Genomic DNA, 24,225 nt, shown 5'->3' on the forward strand with positions numbered 1-24,225 from the left:
AATTATGGGACTAAATATAAAGGATGTGCAGGGCATTAAGATGAAAGAAAAAGCACATTTGGGACATGCTAACCTCTCAATAAGTGGTGGTAGTTTATTGAGTTTAAGATTTGTGGAAGACAATAAAAAGAGAATCAGCTAATAGTGGAGCACTTTAGTTCCTACTGTGTCAGTCCTTACAAAAGACTTAGTTGTTTTTTATCTTGTAAGAATCTGAGTTTTGCAGTTACTCAATTTGGGGATGTTTTCAATAAATTAGACACAACCACCCTGTGTACTTTTGATAATCATAGTAGGATGTTTTGGGCATCTTTTGTTTTTGTATCTTTCCCCCCAATAATATCCTCATTATGCATTTATAGAGTTTCAAAAACTTTTCTTAGCAGAGTAAAGTGTTCTTGCCAAAGTAGTTATTTTAAGTTGTTTTTCTTACTTATAGGAGGGTAGTATTCTACAGGTACAAATCCCAATGATAACCTGCACAGAATACAGCTAATTTGGGGTTAATTACTATTCATTAAAACATAAACTGTCAACTATTTGGTGATTAACACATATTTAATTCCTTAATTAATGTTTGTCTTGATTACTGCCACTTACAACCTGCCCCTATGTTGGGTGGCAGCAGTGGGAAGTGAGAAGTACCTGCTACCTGTTTTCATTAGCGCACCTGGGCTGCAGCACCTGCTTCCTTTGATGTAGGCATTGACTTCCTACCAGTTTAAAAATAGTATTTCACTCTCATAAGCACCCTCTTGTTTTATTGTGCTCATTTAAAACAAAAAAAACACAAAGATTCTGCTTTGATTTTACTTCTAGCCCTCCTCTTTTCTCTGGGCCCCACAAGTTTTCAGAGGCCACCCATCAACTTCTGTGGATTCCTTACCCTGCATTGCACCCAGAGAGGCTGCTGGAATCCCATACTCACTGTATTTCTCCCTGCTTTGGAATACAGTTCTTCTGAGTTTAGCCAGAGGCTAGGAAGGCAGTGATCTTTCATGCAAATGGTTACTCTGCAAAGAGAAAAATGCTCAGGTAGCCTTGAAATCTCCTCCCCCATGCCTCTTAATAAAGGGCCTGGGCTGGGGGCAGTGGGCAGTGACAAGAGGGAATGTGAGGGTAAAGTCCTGGAAGGATGACAGTCTTCTTGTTTCTCTAGAGCAGTGGTTCTCAACCCTCCTAATGTCGCGACCCTTTAATACAGTTCCTCATGTTGTGGTGACCCCCAATTTCATTGTTACAAATTGAACATAATTAAAGCATAGTGATTACTCACAAAAACAATATGTAATTATATATGTGTTTTCCGATGGTCTTAGGCGACCCCTGTGAAAGGGTCCTTCGACCCCCAAAGGAGTCGCGACCACCCAGGTTGAGAACCGCTGCTCTAGAAGCCTCCCTGTTAAAACAAATTCCTTAGGTACCGAAGTCCTGGGAGAAGAGGAGGGGTGGATTCCAGCTGATCCCTGCTCAAAATTCTCTGTGCAGGGAGGACTTACGGAGCTTGCCCTTTAGGGACGCTAAACCCAGATTTGCGTTTATCAGTCTGACATCTTCCCTGGTACATGAGCAGCTGAGATAATAGGAATGACTTGATCTTACCCATTCTTCACATTTAGCTCTAACTTTTACTCCCCACACAGCCACCTCCATCTCTTGGCTGTGTTTGCCTCCAGCTCACTTATTTTACCAGAACTTCATGTAAAGCCCACCCTGAAAGGAAGCAGCTTCTCATGAATTAGCTGCTCAGAGCCAGTTTTTTAGATCTGAATAGGTGTTTTCCAAATTGTGGTCCACAAATACGAGGAATGTTGAAGCATATTAGTTGACAAAATGAGAAGAAGCACTGATTTAAACAAAGTTGAACACGCTCTGTATTGCAAGTCATTTCGAAGTCAGGGTATGTTTCCAAATCTCCAGGAGGGACAAATGGCAGGTACAGGTGCCCAGCTGGAGTTTTGGGCATCAATTTAGGCTTTTGCAGAGCATCTTGAGTCTAGTGTTCCCTGGAGCACACTTGGGAAATACTGATATGTACTAATAGAAAAATAGAGCATTCCCTGACTCCATAAATTTCATACCTTATGGCCCTTATTCCAAGTGCAAGACAATTGAATTGCATCCCTTCTCGAGGCTGACATGGGGAATTAGATGTGGCCATGAAGTATAACTGGGGCTCAAGCAGGAAAGCTATTCTAAGCAGTTGCCCTGGACTCTGCATTTTGTGCTTAAAAAAGATGAGCAGTCTGTTTTAAGAAATTAGTGGGGACAACAGGCTGGCACTTTAGTATGGACCTAGAGCTGCATTTAGGAGGTACATGGATTCACATGATGGTTTTTCATCTTCAAAGATAATATTTTTTAAATGTATATATTTTAAACGTAACCTCATCTCTAAGTTTTATTCTTAGTTTGTGCTTATTATTTGATGATCAAGAAAAAGTATTTCGTCTGGGTTAACATCTTATACTTCTTTGTGGTCTGTTATTTCTTGTGTTTTTCTTTTCTCCACTCTGCCTTAACTTTATTCCATATTTCATTTTATACAATGAGTATTTGAGCTATGATTAGAAATGATTTGAAAAGAACATTAGTGTTTCAAATTTTGAAGGGAAAATAAAAAGAAAACTGAGGAAGTCATGTTTATTGGTTAAAAAAACAGATGAAGTCATTTAAGAACCACTTTAATGAACAGACAAAAGAAAACACTGGGAGTTCACTGCACTATGAATCTTATCCTTTGAATGCCTTTACCTTTGGGAAAGTAGTAGGTTTTTACTTTACTTTGATAACATGTCCATATAAACCAATGCTTTAATATTTTATTCCTGATTTTCTTAAGATCACACAATTTGTGGTTTTGCTTTGACTCTTTATCATTATAGGAACATTTATTTTACGGCATATGTTTTTGGTGTTTATTTAACTCATTTGGAAAAGAAATAAAAGTAATGGTTTTGTAAATGGGTATGATCCACCTTAGCTCTTTATTCAAATCAAAACCAGAAAGGATCTACTAGATTATGTATGGGAGGACAGACATATGCCATTTAATCCCCTTGGTTCTAAGGAACCGACAAAAGACTCCCACCAACATGTTTGCGGTGGTGAGTATTTGGGTTGGTAAGCAAACTTCTTTGCTCACACATGGCAAGGGAAAGTAGCAGCATGGAAAGCTAATTTTGCTCTTCACTGAAGCGGGGAGGATCAGAGATGCTGCAGTGTTAAACTGCTTCCTGTCTCCTGTTTGGCCGGCCGCTGAAGGAGAGCCCGATGTCAAACCCCTCATAGGCCAGCATCCAGGATGGCTTTTCCTGAGCAATGAGAGTCCATCGTTAACTGGTTGTTTCCGCTGACAAACGAATGTACAAACCTATAGAAAAGTTTTATGAGAGTTTATTTGAGCAACTTTTTGAGGACATGCCTGGAAACGACCTCAGTGAATTGGGGAAATAGTGGAGAATGACTGTTTGTTTTTCTATTCCTTTTATGATTTTTAGAATCAAAGGAGAAAATGTAAGGAAGTACATGAAATCCGTTGGTGGTAGATTAAGGAGGTAGGAGAAAGCAGACCAGAGAAATATCTAGGACTGCATAAAAAGCAAAATGGAGAAACACATACTTCTTTTATATTGGTGGGTTCAGGACAATTAATAATTAGCATTTACAGCACATGGAGATGCGGGCAACAAGATAACTATGAGAGGTTCTGTGGTCATGTGCTTGAGTGCCTGCAGTTATGCCTTTGAGGGGTCTGTAAAAGAAAATTATTCTGACATTTCAAAGGTATGTTTTCTTAGAAGTATAAGAATAGAGGACAGGGCTCATTTAAGGTAAAGACTGACCTTTGCTAAGGAAGCTGTAGGCCTGGGATGTGACTACCTGCCATGGCCGCCCCAGTTAGCAATTTATGATCAGACCATCCTGTGGGTTTACTTTTGTTCACTGAGCTTGTCAGGCGTGCCTTGTGGCTCCCTTGAGCTTGTCGGGCTTATCACATAGCCCTGTTTTCATTCACATTTCCTACCTGAGAGCAAATGGCTTTTCCCAAAGGCCATGGGGATACAGCATCTTATCTCCTGGGATGCTATTTGTTGAGTAATTGAGTGAATATTGGTCCTCTTCATTTTACATTTGTTTACATCCCATGGCTACACATAATATCTTGGAACCATTAGCAAAAATGAATATTGAGTCCTTCCTACATCCAAGTACTTTGATAGAAACGGGGACTCAGAATAAACCAATACACTCTAATACCATCGATTCTCATTATTCTCAATTGTTATGTTCCATAAAGTCACAGCCACCACTGGATGAATGAATACCAAATTGTTGCTTATGTGGAAAATACAGGATTAATTCTGCAACCCAATGGTCAAAACATTTTCATCAGCCAGTCAATACATAACCTTATTTGTGTGTGTGTGTTTCTCTTAAAGACACCTTCTTAAATTAACATGTATTGTTGATTCTTCACATTGAACTCAGCCAATAGCACTGTGGCTCAGACCTGAATGAAGCTTATCTAACACGTATTTTCTCCATAAGGCACATGACAGCATTCTTGCGCTGAGGAACAACATTAAACAACACTCAACACTGCACTTGGGGCCATTGTAAACAGCAACATCACCAATAAAAGGCAGAAAATGTGAAATATGTGGCATTACATAGACTGGAATAAGGACACATGTTTACAGTATAAGAGCTGAAACAGGAAGGCAGTAAGTTACCTTCTTCAACCTCAGTTGGCATAAGTATGGTGGACAACTCAAGTTTTTTCCATACTGTACACATCACAAATGACCATGAAAGCTTTGCAAACATTGATTGTGGGTTTCAAATAAATTAATGAGTAGGCAAATTCACAAATACAGAATCTGCAAATAATGAAGATTAATTATATTTTCCAATTAAGTCAGATCCAACAAAAGGTTTTGTAAGATTAAATACTGTGTTGTAGTAAATTACTCCAGAATAAGATAGGATGACTTTGTGGTCTGTCATACTGAGCCACTACTTTAGCCACCACTGTAGCTTTCAACTTTTCAAATGTAGTAGTTAGATCCCTCTTATCTGCAATTTCACCTTCTGCGATTTCAGTTACCCATGGTCAACTGTGGTCTGAAAATATTAAATGAAAAATTCCAGAGCTAAACAATTCACAGGTTTTAAATAGTGTGCAGTTCTGAGTAGCGTGATGACATCTGGAAACTTGTCACTTGGTCCCACCTGAGACGGGAATCACCCCGCTGTCCAGTGTCTCCACACTAAAGACACTCCTTGCCCACTTGTCAGTAGCTGCTCTATTATTAGATCAGTTATCAGGGGGAGAGGTGAGAGAGAGAGCGAGCAAATTCAACTTTGATTACAATATATTGTTATGATTGTTCTATTTTAGTATTAGTTATTATTGTTAATCACTTACTATGCCTAAGTGATTAGGCATAGTTAAGTGATTAATTTATAAATTAAACTGCATCATAGGTATGTATGTATAGGAACAAAAGGCATGTATAGGGTTCAATATTATCTGCAATTTCAGGCTTAGAATATATAAGGGAGGAACTACTGAAATCACAAATTAGTACAAACAAAAACATTTAGCTGAAATCTTGCTAATACCAGAGAACATTGTGTAGAATGAAATCTAAGGGTCACGTTTTAATAGTAAAGAGTTATAAATTTTCAGTAGTTCAGGTGTTTATAGAAGATTTGACTGTTAAATGAGTTGTGTTTTATTTTACTTTAAATGTATTTTATACAGAGTTTTGAGGTTTATAAAACAATTTGTGTCTATGGTTTTATTTTGGTATATTGCAATTATGCTTTTTAAAAAATTGAAAATGCCATTACATACTTAAGTGGGCATTTAAAACACCACCCGTGTAATACAGTTGAAACAAGTCAGGCAAGCAGGGTTCTTTCTCCCTGCCATTGCTGGAACACACGGTTCCCACAGGAAGTGCAGTAGTTTGGTTGTGACAAACTATTGCCCTTGATAAGTACTTTCTTGTTATCCAGAGTAATGGCACTTTGTTGGTGAGCCAAGCAGGAATGTTTTCTCTTAAAGCAGGAGGCTGGGTAGTAAATATTTCAGTCTTTGTGGGCCAGATGGTCTCAGTGGCAACTACTCAACTCTGCTGTTATGTGAGAGTCATCCTAGACAACAGGGAAATGAATGAGCATGGCTGTGTTCCAACAAAATCTTATTTATGAGCATTGAAATTTGAATTTCATAAAATTCTCATATAACAGAAAGTACTATTCTTTTTTTTAATACTCTTCCACCAATTGAACACAATAAAAACCATCTTTAGTTTGTGGGCAATACAAAAACAGAAGTTGGGGCCAAATCTGTAGTTGGCTTCAGTTTGCTACCCTTGTCTTAATATGTATGTTGTTAAAACTATGTTCCTTGCATCGATATTTCTAGGTTGAGTAGATGATTGCATTTCTTACTAAAATCTGGAAGTAAAAATTGTATGCATTAAAGGATGAATATACTTGTGTGTATACATAGTTTTGCATTTTATTTTTATTTATTTATTTTTACTCAATGTTTAGGCACACAGGGGTGGGGAGTGGTGTCCCTCAGCCTGGCCTGTGCCCTCTCACAGGCTGGGAGCCCTCAGGGGATGTCCAACTGACTGCTTAGGTGGGGAGTGGGCCTAAGCTGCAGTCTGGCCTCCCTCTGCAGGAGGCAACTAGCAGACTGATCAGGGGACTGCACTGGCAGTGAGTAGCCAGCCCTGCCCCCCATCGCCCTGCCATTGGCCTCCCTCTGTAGAAGGCAACCGGGCAAGCCAATCAGGGGCCAGCTTGGCTGGCCTCATGCCACCTGCTCACCAGCCCCGCCCACCACCCACTGCCCACTGGTCCGCCGTTTGGTCGATTTGCATATTATGCTTTTATTATATAGGATATATATGTGTGTGTTTGTGTATATGTATGTGCATACATATTCTACATCTATAGACGCTCTTATACCTACTAGTTCAGGCACTTTGGTAACAAAAAGAGTCCAGACTTGGAAGTAAAATAGACCTAGAATTAAACCCTGACTCTGCAATGTGCTAATTGTGTGACCTCAGAAAAATTACTTAACCTTTCTAAATCAGCCTACTCATCCCTAAAAGGCAGTTAATATTACCTACCTCTTATGGTTGACTAGGGAAAATGAGATAATATATACAAAAGATATTTGGGACATGGATCTGTAAAATATATAGATATTTTTTGAATTGAATTTTTTAAAAAGAAAATACTTTGTGTGGCAACCTAAGGAGGCCAAGCCTCACTTCTAAAACAGATTTTCAGTGTATTCTGTTCTGTTTGATAAGCACAGCCACATCCCAAATCAATTTGTTAAACCTTTCTTTTTTATTTTCCAGTGGTGCTGTCAGTGTTCTAGTGTTATTGTTTCCTCTGACCTCAATCATTTTGGCCCTAGATGCTGGCATTTTCAGACATTCCAGGGACTCCCACTGGGTTCTATATATACTTGTTATACTTCACTAGGGCAATACCTGCACTTTCAATGAGTAGTCTCTTATTGACAAAAGACAAAAATATTTTTGCTTTTGAAGCTTTCTTGGTAAGTGCACTGGCTAGAGAAAAGTACAAAATGGAAAACTTGCCATATAACAAGAGTTTGTGGCAAGGAAACCTATATATAGGATGCTAAAATCTGTTGTTGAGAAACCTATTTCAGAGAGGCCTCATCTTTTGAGCTGCATTTTTACCCTCTTGTTCATTAGAAACTATAGAATTAATCTTCTAAGGGCCAGGTGTTAAAATCAAGTTAGAAGTCAATTCAAGATTGTTCTATAGCACCTAAATTCAGATCTCTTCATTTACTCATAGTTCAAATAGCAAACTTTTCAGTACAAATGATACTTAATTTTCTGTGGTATGTATTGAAACATTTATTTATGTTTTTATTTTTAAATATTTTTAATTGAAATTTTTATTTACTTATTTTTTTTTGAGAGAGAGAGAGAGAGAGAGAGAGAGAGAGAGAGAGGAAGAGAGAGGGAGAGAAACATCAACTTGAGAACTAAACGGGGATCACCTGCCTCCTGCACGCCCCCTACTGGGGATTGAGGGTGCAACCTGTACATGTGCTCTGACCAGGAATTGAACCAGCAACCTTTAGGTGCAGGGGATGATGCCCAACCAATTGAGCCATGCCAACCAGGGCTGTGTTGAAACATTTATATACTAAATTATAAACTTGATGAAACAGCTACTAAAACTTGTACTAATAAGCCCTTAATTGAAATTATGAAGAAAGAGCTGGGAAAAGGTGGTTTGAAAAATTTGCTTTGAAAGAAACATTGGTCATTGTTTCAAATTTATAACCTTCTTATGTAAAACACCTAAATGTGTCATGTATAATTTTATTTTACATATTACATATAAGTATATATCGGTGTTTATATGTGTAGACACACACACATACACATGTTTATAAAGATTGTTTTCCTATTTTTGTCTCTACAGAAAGTTAGTGCTCAAAACTGTCAAGTTCCAGAAATTTACTTTACAAAGTTTTTAATGAACTGAAAGGGCAGTCCATTATTCTCTCAGTGTATTTATAATCTGACGCTATCTTTCTTTGCTTCTTGGTGTTTCAGTTGGAGGACTAAGGGGAGCAGAAACAGTTTCAGGAGTAAGCATGTGTTTAATTCGTTCAAGGAGGCCTCATTGGGAGTCATCTTGCTGGGAAAGTTGGAGAGCTTGTAGCAAAGTCTCTCTTTCTAGTCTAGGGGGGACACTTGGTAAGTCCTTGCTGGGGCATCTGTGTGTTTATACTAACAGGCCGGGAAATTGGGCTGAAGTTCGTGTTGGCTGTATCACAGACTTCCTGGTTAGTGTGGTAAGGAGGATGCAGTCCTGTGGTGGAGAGGGTCACAGTCATGGGAGCTCCTTATTGTTCCCATCTGTCATTTGGCTATTGTTGTCTTCTGTTCTTTCATTATTTTTTCACTAAGTAGAATATTCCTTATTTTTTCACCAACTAAAGCTTAAATTGCATAAAATTATTTCATTTTTATGGATCCCCTAGAGCATATTAAATATTCAGTAAATATTTGAGAATATTTGGGTAATAAGACTTAATCTTTGAGCTTTTAGTGGCGGATGAAAAACAGGTTCAGAGGTTTCAAAGTGACTTTTCTAGGTCTGTTATTTCTTCCCCTCCTTCCTTTCTCTCTTTCTTTTGTAAGGTCATGGCCCCATTCTGATTTAAATAAAATATGGTGCATTATATGCATACATGTCAACTTCAAAAATAAATCCACACGATCATGTTTTATATGGACACGATGAAGATTATTCTGCTTTTATGAGACACTTCAGCCCTTGTAGTTGATAAAGTAAAAGTATAATTTTCTCTAAGGAGAATTTTGATAAGGAAAGGGGTTTTCATTTGTTCTCTTTATGATATATTCTAAGTGTTTATCTGAGTGCCTGGAATGTAGATGACACTGGGGTAGTGAATGAAAGAATGAATGAATGAGAGAGAGGGAGGGAAGAATGAAGGGAGGACAGATGAGAGGAAGGAATAATGGATAAAGGTTTTTGGGTTCAACTTTCAAAATATCATTTCATGACCAGAGTGATGCTGTTCTCCGGTAGCTGGTGGTCATGGACATCAGTCAGTGAAGTGGCCATTCTGACCAGAACAGCTAGCTGGTCCCTGCACTGCCCACAGTTGCTGTCCCCGGCTGGGCAGGATATGACTGTTTCCAAGGGGCTCTGTCTTGAGGGCCTTGGGAAGTCTTTTTCCTCTACAATGTTCATCAGCTATGTGTCCCCACAATTGTCTTCTTATAGACTAAAAGTAGAGAGATTAATTTGCGGGAATATCCCTGCATCTCTTTCTTCCTGCATATTGTCAGTGAAAAAATAATTAAATTTATGAACAGGACAAAGTTTTATTTCATTTGTGTTTGACCACTGGGCCTCTTCTCTTCCCCGTGTGGTTTGTATTTCAGTGTTTTGGCACTGTGGCAATGTCACCTAGTCTAGCAGGTGTATCTGGGATGACTTCTTATCTAGGAGGCCACCTGAGCTTTTCCATTTGAGGCTTTGCTGATTGCTTTCTCCATTTTTGTATCTGTTGCACAAACAAATAGTGCTGGGATTGAAGTGTTTATTCAGGCAATGTGTACTAGCGAAAACATCTTGATATTTGAAATCAGAAAGATTGGGTTTTAAAGTTGTATCTACAATACGCTCATGGCACATTCTTGAAATATTTATTTCTTGAAGGATTTTTGATGAACTAATACATAATATATTGGTGTGATATGTGCCCAGTGTGTGTAACATATTATGTAAATGGTAACTTATCTATATATTTTTAATTTAATTTTTATTGAGATAGTTGTGGAGTCAGATGCAATAGTAAGAAATAATGCAGGTTCCTGTGTACACTTTACCCTGTTTCCTCTGATGGTAACATTTTGCTAACTTAATGTGTATAGTATCACAACCTGAATATTGACATTGTTAAAATCTACAGAGGTTTTTCGAGTTTCTCATTTTATCCTTACTTATGCATGCATATGTGTGTGTGTGTATTTAGTTCTATACAATTGTTTTTAAGTGGTAAAATACAAATAATGTAAATTTATCATCTTAATAATGTTTAAGTTGTATTAAATACATGCATACATAATACTGTGCAACCTTTACCACCATCCATTTCAAAAACGCTTTTCAGTTTTTAAAACTGAAACTCTACACCACATAAAACAATAACTTACTATTTCCCCTTCCCCTGAGTTCCTGGCAGCCACCATTCTACTTTTTGTCTTTATGAATGGACTACTCTAGGTGTCTCGTTTATATGGGATCATATAGTAATTGCCCTTCTGTGACTTCACTTATCATGATGTCTTCAAGGTTCAGCCATGTTGTAGCATATCAGAATTTCCTTCATTCTTAAGACTGAATATTATTCCTTTGTAAGTATGCACCATATTTTGCTTACCCATTTATTCTTCAATGGACACTTGGATTGTTCCCATGTTTTATCTATTGTGAATCATGGTGCTATAAACGATAGACAATTTTATTACTGAATAGATTTGTATATCCACCACCCTAGTGAAGATCTTAACAGTTCTAACATCATGAAGATTGTCCATTTTGTTCTTTGTAACCATGCCCATCTCCCTCCTGTGCCTTCTCCCTTCATTCTTAACCCTGGCAATCACTAATCTGTCCTTTGTTTCTAAAATTTAGACATTACACAATGTTACATAAATGGAATCATATACTTTGTAATCTTTTATGATTGGTTTTTTTACTCAGCCTAAGAGATTCATCCAAGTTGTTGGCTACATCAATAGTTAGTTCCTTTCATTGCTGAGTAGTATTCCATGCTATGGATGTACCAGTCTGTTTAATCATTTATCATTTGAATGACATCTGGACTGTTTCCAGTTTGGGGCAGTTATGAATAAAACTTCTGTAAACATCTGTGTGCAGGTTTTATATAAGTGAAAAATGTCATTTCTCCAAGCAGTGTTTTAAGACATCATCTTCAGCCCTGACTGGTGGTGCAGTCGGTTGGAGGGTTGTCCCAGGCACTGAAAGGTCTAGGGTTCGATCCCTGGTCGGGCCCCATGGTGTTCCCAGTGATGCAGATTCCTGCCATGTGTAAATGGAGGTTAAAACAATGTCATGTGGACCTTTTAAATAATAGTCTGACAATAGACATTTTAGACAATTGTGGTGAGATATTTGATAACCTTCTTACTGGTCATGTTTTCTCTTTTAGCCTCATTTTCTCAGAAGTGGCCCCACCATCTAAAAAATGCCATCCATTTTGAGATGCTCAGAGCATGTTGCCCTTCTTCTCTTGCCTGCTTCTCCCACGATCAAGCAGTGGCTAATGCCCACTGGATTTCACCACTGCGGCGATCTTTATAATTCTCCTCCGCCATCTGAATTTCATCAGCACAGCCTTCTCTCTATGTTCTTAACATGGTGTCTTTTCTGCCCGCTCTTCCCTGTGAGCAGAGCCTCTGTAATCTGGTCACAGCAGACCCTGAAGGCTGTAGGTCCCAGTTCTCCTCTTAGTGGCCATGGCCACATTCACCTCAGTTTTTGCACATGCCCTGGAGGGAGCCTGGCCCTGTTCACACTGTGAGCTCATTCACATTCAGCTGTCAGCTCAAACACCACCTCCTCGGGAGAGGTTCTTCTAGATTCTGTACTTTTCTTTCGTAGCACTTATGGTAGCTTTAAAATTTTACTTGTTTAAAACCTAAGGCCCCACATGGTTCAGTCTGGTCATACAGCCCACTCGAAGGAGTTAACCAGAAAGTACGGTATCTTAAAGCAGTTTGAATCTTAACCTTGCCTCCTGTAGGGACTTTAAGCCTTTGTCTTCCACAAACTGGCTCTTAACATGGCATTCCCTCCTTACCAGGTGAGTTCTTGAGATAAGGTGCTGTCTGACCTCCCATTCCCATTAACCTCCCTGAAAACTGGGTGTGGGTCTTATTTCTCTTTCTAATCTTAGAACCTGGAATATTGGCTGAAGATGTTAGGTGCTCCATTAATGTTTGTCAGAAACATGAATGAATAAGTGAGTGAATGTGAAACTACCTACCTCTTTATAGGAGACATTCTGTAAAAGTCTGACAAATTGAGTGAATAATGTAATTTTTTCTTAATTTCCAGGTGATTTTTGAAGTAATAACTTCTGGACATCAAGGCTACCTCGCTATTGATGAAGTGAAGGTGTTAGGACATCCATGTAGTAAGTTGTCTCAACTTTTAAACTTCTGGGTGCATTGTTAGAGGGATGTTTACAGTACAGATGAAGGGAAGGCACTGAAACCTGGGGAGCAGTGGTCCTGCTGAGGGACTTCCCTGACAAGTCTCTGGCTGCTGCTTTGCCAGCCCAGAAGTCCCAAAACATGTGTTCCGTGTATAATGCCATCAAATGTATCTGAGTGTCTTTGAAATGAAAATCAGAGATATTGGTATGCTCACACATCTTTGCAATGATGTTTGGATTTCAATTTTGAAGAGTACTACAAGTTAAACATTAAGAATCTGTGCATTTTGTTCCTAAATCTGGTATGTTTTTGGTATAATTCCAAACAATATAGCCCCAAACAGGCCTGGGATCTGGTGAATTTAAGAAATCTACCTAAACCACCTGGGGGCCCTAGAAATGGCCTGTTCTTTATCTTTTATAAATTATTTCTTTTAAAAAGTCCAATGAAAATAACACACTTTTGTTTTTATCACCCAGTATGAACGAACAACTATTGATTGTCATGTTGGCACCTGAACCCTGTCCTTGATCAATAAAATATTGCAGGTTGCCAGTCCTGTTTCTCCCTCAGCTCCCCAGGGGTCCCCAGTAGTGAGCTTGCTGCTGGCCCTCTCCATCTGGAAGGCTTCTAGTCCAAAAGCCACTGAAACAGATGCAGCTGATTTTAGAAGAGAAGCTTTGTATTGGAGGGGAACTGGGGGGCAAGCAGAATCACTGGGAATACGGGTGATGCAGGCTCACATAATGGGCAGGAAAGGAAGGGAGGCTCTGCAGGCACAACCATTGTGACTGCTGTGCCCATGAAGACAGGGGGTCTGTGCCCCCTCCTCTGGCCCCCTGACTTTTGGAGGGCGACCCTTGCCACATGCCTGAACATTCATCACTGTCTCGGTGCCTTTGCACCCTCAGCCTTCGGCACAAAACCCGGAGTGTGATTGTCATGGTGGACAAGCTAAATCATGTTCTCATTCTCCAGCGACCATAGGGTGACCTAGAAAAGGAAGCTGTGGCTTCTACAGCTTCTATCAGGGGATCCAGGCCTCAGCTTTTACCAGGAAACATACAGGGGGAATTTCTCAGTCCCAGGGAAGAGATTTGAGAGCTGGGCAACTAGAAAGCCGCAAATGTCTGTGTGTGTGTGTGTGAATGTGTGTGCATGTATGTACGCACGCTGTGTCTCTCATAATCATGGTGTATTCATAAAAAGTAAGAAAGTACTATTTGCCTATTTAAATTCTAATGGATGGTTTCCAACTGCACAAATTAGTCTGTATTATCCCTCCCCCTGGTCCCCCACCTTGACATTACATTTTTAGGTCAATCTATGATATTCTATCATGTGAATATTTTACATTTTATTTTTTTATTCTTCTACCAACATTTAGTTTTCCCCCAGTTTTTCTCCATGACAAATATCGCTGCAGTGAACATCCATGTGTGTGTGTCTGGGTGCCCTTTGAGAGAGCAGGGTGTGTTCTTGGAAGCAGAATTGCTGGGATGTAGGGTAGAAACAGTTTTAGTTTTTACTACATGCTGCCAAATTGCTATGAAAAGTGCCTGAACCAGTTTCTATTACCACTAGCAATACATGGAAGTTTTATTTTCCTAATATCCTTGCCCCAAATTGATATTGTCAGACTTTAAATCTTTGGCCAGCTGAGGGATGGAAGCCTGCTTTATTCTTATGGTCCCTGGCATTAAAGAGAAATTGGCTATTCATACATTCCTGTAACTCTGTTGATGGTCCTACCCAAATTCACAAAAGGAAGGTTATATCTACAATGGTATTAGAAATATAAACACTGCTTTATTGCATGGATTGAATAGATCATGAGCTCACTCCCTGTACTAGTTACAGAGAAGCCCTGTGTGGTTGTCACGTGATATGGACATCATGACAGAATCATCCCGTTCCATCCAGAGGGGTTTTGCTCTCTCTGAGATCTTTATCTGGTTACAACACTGAAGTTCAAGCATAGCAATCATCGTGTTCATTACTAAGGCCGACGTTACTCTTGTAGCACAGTGCATGTGCCTTTTCTTCTGTCAGCGAAACCAGTGAGTGTAAGAAGAATTTCTTTACTTTTTTTCCTGAAATGGTAGAAAAACGAACAATGCTCTACCTAATTGAAACAACAGGGCCAATTTAGTTGCTCATAATTACCTGAGCTGGAACTTGGCCAAATCCTTGGAGTAATAGACTCGGGCTTGGAGAACATACATGGAGTGTTCTAATGTGCATAAATGTTGCAGCCTCTGATTCACCTCTGACCAGGAAGTAAACATCAGAGGCAGTAATACTGAATGCCTACTCTGTGCTGAGTGCTCCCTGTTTCTCAGAGCAAATCTTGCCACAGGGCGGATTTTATTACTGCCCTGGGTGCAGATGCAGTGGCCAAGACAAGTTTGCACAGGTCTTTATTGTATTGTATCCAGGTTCCTTCTACGTCTGACCGCTGACCAACAAAACAGCCCCTCTCATTCCACAGGGTTTGAGTCTCTGCCTTCAGTCGTATAAGAAGACTTAATGCTTGTCCTTCTAGCAGAGCCTTCCTGAAATGTGTCTCCTGCAGTTTTGTTCATTCCTTCCAATCCCAGCTGCCTATGGTCATATAAAGGTGTTTATGGTCTCTGCTTTGGAGATTGCGGGTGCTAATATCTAATTGGCTTTGCAGACTGCTGTTAGGAGACACAGTTGAAAACAAGGTGAGATATGGTACATTAGCATTTTGAATTGTAAGCTTTACATTGTTTTGATGCTAGCCCTTCTGTAATTTTTTCCAAACCTTAAAGTTTATGGGAAAAACATGCAAATGAAGATTTTAAGGAAGGCAAAAGTTTAGTCATTAAATGGAAATCTTCACAGGTAATATTTTAAGGGATTTCCTATCAAGATTTATAAATAATAATCCTTACTTCATATCCAAAACTATGTATCTCAAAAGATGCAAAAGTGCTGAACTTTATTTACTAGTACTTCACTCCAAAGTAGCGGTTCTCAACCAGTGGGTCGAGACCCCTTTGGCGGTTGAACGACCCTTTCACAGGGGTCGCCTAAGACCATCGGAAAACACATATATAGGGTGTCCAAAAATTCACGCAAGAAGTAATTTTGATAGAAAACACAGGTTTATAATTAAAAATTGTAATTTTTTTATTGATTCATAAAGTATACAGTATAGGGTTATGTATGGAATAGCACATCAGTAAATGGCCTCCACGGCTGTGCTGGCACATACGCAAAGCCGTGGTCTTCATTGTCCCTGCTCCTGGGCCATAATTGGTACTTGGTAATGCATATTAAATTGAAGGGATTGAAATCAAAGGGCAACAGATATTAGAATCTGATTCAATAAACCAAGTAAAATTAGGCTTTTATTTTTTGTTGTTGTTAATGCTCACGCAAAATTCAAATCTTGCATGAATTTTGGGACACTCTATATAATTACATATTGTTTTTGTAATTAATCGCTATGCTTTAATTATGTTCAATTTGTAACAATGAAATTGGGGGTCACCACAACATGAGGAACTGTATTAAAGGGTCGTGGCATTAGGAAGGTTGAGAACCACTGCAAAGGTTCCTGTTCGGATTCACATAGGGTTTATGAGAAAATATTACACCATTTTTTTAAAAAGTAGCTGTTCTGTTACAAGTATACAGTTGCTCGTATATAGTATAATATTGCTTTTAATGTAGTGACAGTCAGATGCAGGATTGCCTGGGAAATGTAGAAATGGCTGTGCAGACGGCAGGTCTCTGGCTTAAGACCACTTCTAAGGAACGTAGATAATTTTTGTATTTGGGATGCCCACTAGAAATATAGTTTGAATTTGGTTTAATAATTCTAAAAGATGTATTACAGAATTTTACACCTGAAATCTATATAATTTTACTAACCAACATCACCCCAATAAATTCAATAAACTTTTAAGAAAAACATAATATAATAAAAAAATTGAAAAAATCCTGTGTGCCATATATTATATAAAGTGAATACAAAATGCAAGACTATTCTGTAATACTATTTTGCAATATAAAATAAGTCAGTAGTTTATTTAAATATTTAATAAATTCTGAGTTCAAAATATGGTTCAAAATAATTTTTTTTTTGCTCATTGATATATTTGCATACCCAAACATTGTTTACCTATTTCCAAATTTAGTTTTTGTTTTAAAGACATTAAACAGTGTGATTAAAATAAGACTAAAAGTGAAAAATAAAAATTAGAATTGTTTAAAGAATTATGTTCTGTTGAATAAAGATAGGTCCATATGCTTTGTTGAGAGATGCATAGGACTCAGAACTGACATTTCATTTTAATCATGTAGGTACTTAACTTGAATTTTTTTTCCCAAAGGAATATCATTCTTCTTTAGGATACAGATGACTTATAAAATGTATTTGTATATAGTGGCTAACTTATTTTTCTATGATAAGAATGTTGAATCTATTTTTCCACTTGACAAATTATTCCATTAAGATCCATTTTAACTTTCAAGGAAAAAATTAAGATTTGTCCTGAAACATGTTAAGAGCAAATCTTCATCTATCATAAGAGTTACTTGAATTCTTTGGCTCCATAACCTTATTCATATAATAGAGTAATAACAATAAGGCTTTCCTCACAGGGTAAATGTACAAATTATATGAATTAATGTATAATGAAGAATTTGGAGCAGTGCTTAGTACATTCTAAGAGCTCAATAAATGTTAGCTGTTTATTATTATTAATTACTAGAGGTCCAGTGCACGAAATTTCGTGCATGAGGGGGGAGGTCCCTCATCCTGGCCTGCACCCTCTCACCATCAAGGACCACTCAGGGGATGTCCAACTGCCGGCTTAGGCCCTCTCACAGTCCAGGACCCCTTACTCCTTACTGCTCGCCTACAGTAAGAAGCCGGGCTCACAGCTGGCGAGCACAGCGGCAGTGGTGGGAGCCTCTCCTGTCTCCGAGGCAGCGCTAAGGAGCCGTGAGCTCGGCTTCTGGCTGAGCAGCGCTCCCCCTGTGGGAACGTACTGACCACCAGGGGGCAGCTCCTGCATTGAGTGTCTGCCCCCTGTGGTCAGTGTGCGTCATAGTGACTGGTTGTTCTGCCGTTCAGTCAATTTGCATATTAGAGTTTTATTATATAGGATTATTATTATTGTTTTTATTATACACTACATCTTGACAGGCCCTCTAGAATGAGTTAGCTGCAGATTGTAACCCTAAGTAACTCAACTGATTTTTTTAAGTGGGGTAATTTATGAGTGTCCATTAAAAAAAATATTTTAAAGTTTGTAAAATATATTCTTTTTCAGTTTTAGTATAGGCATTACCAGGCTATTTTTTTGGTAAAAACTGTTTTTCTTGTTTGTGATGATATGCTATACGAATAGAGAGAAACATTGGCTATTTATTTGGGCTGTCGGGCATGCCTCCAGTTCTTTTCAACCTATGCCATTACATCAGAATGTAAATGAAAACAAAAGGGGTTAGCGCACAGTCCTCTTTTGTCCCACTTCAGTTTGCACTTTGATCTCACAAATTACTGTTTTCTGATTTTGTTAGTATTTTGATACAGGCTTTGAAGAATCAATACTATGAAACATTTAGAAAAAAAATGCATCTTGCTCAATGATAATTCTTGACTTTGGTAATGAAAGGCTGATTTGAGATAAATTAATACCCCAAACATCTATTCTTTTAAAAAATTGTTTTATTAGTGACAAGCAACAGAATATGGCAGAGATGAGAAAGTAGGAGAGGTGCACTAAAAAACTGTTTGAAATTCATGGAAGATTGTTTTTAGAACTCCTGCAGATTTTAGAAGAAAGCTGGCATAGCATTTTGAAAGGGTATCCAGGAGACAAATGGGCCTATAAATCTGGAGAGAGAGAATTTGTCTTTTTGAATACTGAGATATTGAAATTTTCTACTCTAACGGTGCTCTACCTGGTGTTACAATTAAGGTAGTTTGGCAAGGTTCAGAGCATACAGCTCAGCACGGGATCAGAACTTTTCTGGCTGTAGAGCTCTTTTCCTTGGGGTCTTTTCCAGCATCCAGTGATAAATCAATTCTTTCAAATAGTAATGAACATTTTTTAGGCTAAGCACCAGGCATATTGTATGCCTTCCCTACATCAGCTTGTTTAATCTTTATCCCAACTCTCTGATATAGTTACCTTTTTTAAATCTCTATTTTTCAAATTTTAAAAAAATCCACTAAGGCATCAGTTTAGGAACTTTTGCTTCTATTCAGAGGTAGTAAGGGGCTGAGGTATTGATACTTGAATAAACATGTGCTAAAATCCAAATTTAAAAATTACCAGTCTTAAATTGCCTCCCAACTGAAAACAGTTGTAGGATTTACTGCACTAGAGAGGGAAGATCCAGGCATCCTAGAACTTTGGAAATATTATATAGGCCTTTAATGTTTATTGAAAAAATTTACAAACGCCATTAGTAAAAATTCTGACTTGCATGTTCTTGAAGGAAAATAGAATCCCACAGCCCCTTTGTCTTATTCATCCTGGTGGATGAGTTTCTAGCTTCTACTTAGATCAGAAATGCTCTTTCATTTGAAAGGGATAATTTGATTATATAAGTGTTCACGCTTAATATGTTTGTTCATTTATTATACATCCAATTACTATTTTTCCTGGCAATCTCTTCTCAACCAAGCAGCCTTGTTGTTTCCAAACCAAAACAATCTGTTTCCAGAGAAGGGCCCTCCCCAAAATACAGTTTGAACAGAGAAATAAATTCCTCAGGCCCGGAACCTCACTGTGCAAGGAATATGCACCGGCACTTTCTGAGAAAGCCATATTAGAGGGGAAAAAAAACAATTTTAAAGGAAACGTGATAATTTTCATTCTGAGTGACATATCTTTATTAAGAATGGGGTGAACAAAGAAAAGTATAACACAATCATATCTTTGGCCTCCAAATTAAAAATGCAAGTAATATTCTAACTGATAACTCCCTGCAGACAGTAAGTATTAGGACATTGTGTTGGTAAATGAGTTTTGCTGTGTCTTTCTCTGGTGGTGTAGGCAGCCATGGTTAGAAACAGGGCCCTTAGGAAGCAGTCTCTCCAGGGCACACTTCCTGTGCATGAACAGACTGAGAGCAGAGCCAGTGACCACCCTGATATTCCAATTATTTATTATTATTGCTTAGCTGATAGAGCAGAGTACACATATTTAATAAGCTTATCAGAAAAGTTACAGAAATTAATTCTTAGTATTTTTGAGCAGGTATTGAAAAGAGCTTTTTCATATACCCTGCTCATAGAAATACAAACTATTATATGCTTTAAGGAAAGCCGTTTGGCAATTTGTGTCAAAATGCTTTTAAAAATGCGTACTTTTCGTCTTAGTAATTTGATTTCTAAAATTTTATCCTAAGGAAAAAACAAAAAGTCTACATGACAATTTAATTATGAAAACTTTTATCTTGGCATTATTTATAAGAAACTCAAATGTTCCAACAGTAAAGTTTTCTATGTCCGTATAATGTATGTGAGGATTTCTCAACCTTGACACTACTGATATTTTGAGCCTGGTATTTCCTTTCCATAGACACTGTGTTGTGCACTGTAGGATGTTCAACACCATCCCTGGCCTCTGCCCACTAGATACCAGTGGTACCCCTACCTCCTTCACCCTTATTGTGATAACCAAAAATGTCTCTAGACATCGCCATATGTCCCCTGGGGGGTGACATTGCCTCTGATTGGGAATCATTGATGTATAGTAAGTGGATTTTTAAATAGTTTTAAATGAATATTTTAAAAGTGAAATACTGAATATCTTGTTAAATTTTTTTAAAAAAAGGGGGGAGGGGGAAGCCCTAACCGGTTTGGCTCAGTGGATAGAACGTCGGCCTGGGGACTGAAAGGTCCCAGGTTCAATTCCGGTCAGGGGCATGTACCTTGGTTGTGGGCACATCCCCAGTAGGAGGTGTGCAGGAGGCAGCTGATCGATGGTTCTCTCTCATCAATGTTTCTAACTCTCTATCCCTCTCCCTTCCTCTCTGTAAAAAATCAATAAAATATATATATTTTTTTAAAAGATGAATGTTTGCCACAAAAAAGTAAGATACCAGTAGACCAATTTAGAGGATGTAAAGTTTCTTTAATGGCAAAGGGTTGCTCTGACAGTTCTGTGCAAAGCCAGATATTTCCAAAGGATCTGTCAGAGCAGCCCTGAATAACATAGCCACCCATAATATGTCCACATAAGAGGATCCTGCCAGGTGCTGGAAGCTTTCTTTTTGTGGTTCCAATAGGAATTTAGGAATTTTTTTACTTTAACCCCTCCCCCCAGGCCCACCCTATTTTCAGCTTTTCCCAGGATTTGGCTTTTCATCTGCCTTCTCGCCTAGTGCAAATACATAATCTGTATGAACATTCCTGAATTCACTCTGAGTCTAGATGAATCAAAGTTTCAATTCCCAGCCTCCCTCAAGAGGCCCAAGCTTTAGGTCAACGTGCTATGTGTCTTCTCAACCAGTTAACAGGTTCAGGATGCTTTTCCTTAAGAAATTTTAAGTTTGCAGATATGCATACTTATTGTAAAAGTTACTTCTTGGAGATAACTTTATATGTGATTTAAAAGTTGAGCACTTTATTTTTAATGTTTATTATTGAAACTATTTTCTAAAAGAGAACAATAAATTATTTAAATCATAATTCTTAGGGAAAAGAATTAAATTGATTTTAAATATCTTAGACAGCTTTTTAATATATTAATCCTATTAAGAGGACTATATAAATGAAGCTATTCAGATTCTGGAGGTCCAGGAACATATGTCCCACGGATGAAGGGTAACTACTATATACAGGAGAGAGGATATGTGATATTGGAAAGGCCTAAAAAAAGACAAGAGAGTCTATGGAAGCTTCATGGAAGAAATAGCATTTGCAAAGGGCCTTGAAAGAACCTAAAATCCCAGCAGTCAAATAGGAGCCATTGCCAGTGGGCTGAAGAGCATGGGAAAGGCAGACCAGGGTGGCAAGGCTGGCAGAGGCAGTGTGGCACAGTGGGCCCTGCCTGGGCTTTGGAACTCTGGCTCTGACATTTACTAAGTGCCCACAACTTTCCCATCCCCATCTGTAAAATGGAAAAAATACCTACTTCATAGGACATTTGTGAGTATTCCATGGGAAAGTTTCTGGCACAGAAATGCTAAAAAGAAAAAAAAGTTATTTTTTTTCTATTTTCTAAAAACAATGGGTCTTTCAGTTTTAGGGGAATAGAGAATAGAAAAGAAATTTTATTTTGGAACTTTTTACAGAGATCTATAAAAACCATAGAATCATATTATTCTTGACCACATCTAATTTGATTAATTTACTGAAAAATAGTTCATAAGGGTTTAAATTAATATATTAGTATGAAAAACAGTGATCTATGGTTATACCACTTTTCTAGAAATTCTTAAGGGTATTTTGAAAGCTAAGCATCAAGAATACATTGTCTAAATGATTAGTGGTGTCCAAATTAGCAATGGGGTTCCCTGTGTGTTGTTCACATTAAAATTCATTTTTTCTTTGTTCTTGGATAGTAACCCACTTCCGTTCTTAATTATGTTCTTCACAGGCTAATATTAGTTCTAGTTCATCATCTTTGGGTACCCAGTAGTTGGGGACCATTCTTAAAAGTGTCTAAATATGACCTAGACTTGTTGCCCATGAGGGAAAGCTGGCATGGCACTAACAAGTCATTGTAGTTATTGTCCAGCTTCATCCATACTTCCCAGAAAATACTGGTGTCCTTGTTCTCTTCCTTTTCTACTCCCTAACCCAGTGATGACGAACCTTTTGAGCTTGGTGTGTCAGCATTTTGAAAAACCCTAACTTAACTCTGGTGCCGTGTCACATATAGAAATTTTTTGATATTTGCTACCATAGTAAAACAAAGACTTATATTTTTGATATTTACTTTATATATTTAAATGCCATTTAACAAAGAAAAATCAACCAAAAAAATGAGTTCGCGTGTCATAGGTTCGCCATCACTGCCCTAACCTCTCCCATCCCCACCCATTGCTACTCTTTCACTCTCTCATTGTGATAAGAAAATTTTTCCTAAAAGTAAAAGTTATCATAAAATGTAATTCCTGACCTATCCTTCCAGTTCCTTGACACATGTTTTCAGTGTGCTGTGGAAATTGGTTTGTACTTCTCAAATCAAATAGTATTATCTTTTTTTAAAACAGCTGTCCCCTATGGACAGTGTATGTTATGAGACTTAGTGCCATTTAGCATTTGGAATTGTTCTTTCTTCTTGAATTGGAAATAAGAATTAGCAAAAATTACCATGTTATGACGTCACAGCATGATTTCAGAGTCTGTCTATAGGGACAGTATTTTTGGTAACAGGGAAATATTATACAGGCAATGCTGCATACCAATTAGTTGTATTAAAATATATATTATGCACAGCTCTGACTTGGCTTAAAAAGTTTCCTTGACAACATCATTTAACTTCTTACTGTTCTTTTCATGTTGCTAGTATAAATATCTAATATGTTTTTGTTCAAAACATCAATTAGGCTTCAGTATAAGCTTTATTAATACAGATCTGTTATTACAAGAAGACTGCTGAGCTGTGATAATTTGCACAGCAGGAACAATAAAATATCTTCTTTCTGTTTGGTTCTATCCCAGAACACTTGGCTTTTTAATTTTTTTTAACAGAGCCTTCCAGGATCTCTTTTACAATCGTAATGAAATCTTTATAGCTCTGATAAGCAAAAGCATTGTTTTCTTCAAGGGTAAACAATGGGAAGGCCCGAAGTTACAGATAGATTAAAAAAGGCACATGGTAGTTCTAGATCCCCACTTCTAATATCTTTCATTGTTTTCTCCATGTAGCCAGAACCCCCCACTTCCTGCGGATTCAGAATGTGGAAGTGAATGCCGGCCAGTTTGCCACTTTCCAGTGCAGTGCCATCGGCAGGACCATGGCAGGGGACAGGCTCTGGTTGCAGGTACAGTAACTCATTTCACCAATTTATTAAAAGTCCAGTGGGAAGAATACCTGCCCCGTGGGAGGGGCCCAGAGAACTGGATCAGTGCCAGGTCCTAGTGGAAGATGGATGGTGTGGGGAGTTTTCCAGTACCCTTTCTTCTTACTGAGTGGCCAGAATACTAAGAGTTCTAGATACCCTAGTTATTGTTTGTCACAGACCTTGTTTTGAATTTGTTTTTCCCCCTTTACTTGTGCTTAGCCATCTTGCTTTGAAGAGCTGATTGTCAAATTACTTTAAGAGCATTATATTAAAGTACAAATAGTACCCTCTTACTACTTTTCCTCAAGAAAAATCCAAAAATTTTCCCTTCTCTCCTTTCCTCTCTTCTCTCCTTTCCTCTCCTCTCTCCTCTCTTCTCTAATTTCTCTCTCTCTCTCTCTCTCTCTCACTC

At 38.2% G+C, this 24,225-nt stretch overlaps 1 protein-coding gene across 1 annotated transcript in view; it reads left to right on the forward strand.

The window, feature by feature from the left end:
* The window catches only part of PTPRM (protein tyrosine phosphatase, receptor type M), a 633,774-nt gene that overhangs the window by 252,817 nt on the left and 356,732 nt on the right, over positions 1-24,225 (forward strand). The window contains 2 exon segments of the mRNA XM_023754237.1: positions 12,706-12,784; positions 23,677-23,792. Coding sequence (XP_023610005.1) covers positions 12,706-12,784; positions 23,677-23,792 — 195 coding nt within the window.

The sequence above is a fragment of the Myotis lucifugus genome, unplaced genomic scaffold (assembly GCF_000147115.1).
Source record: "Myotis lucifugus unplaced genomic scaffold, Myoluc2.0 scaffold_58, whole genome shotgun sequence".
NCBI lineage: Eukaryota > Metazoa > Chordata > Mammalia > Chiroptera > Vespertilionidae > Myotis > Myotis lucifugus.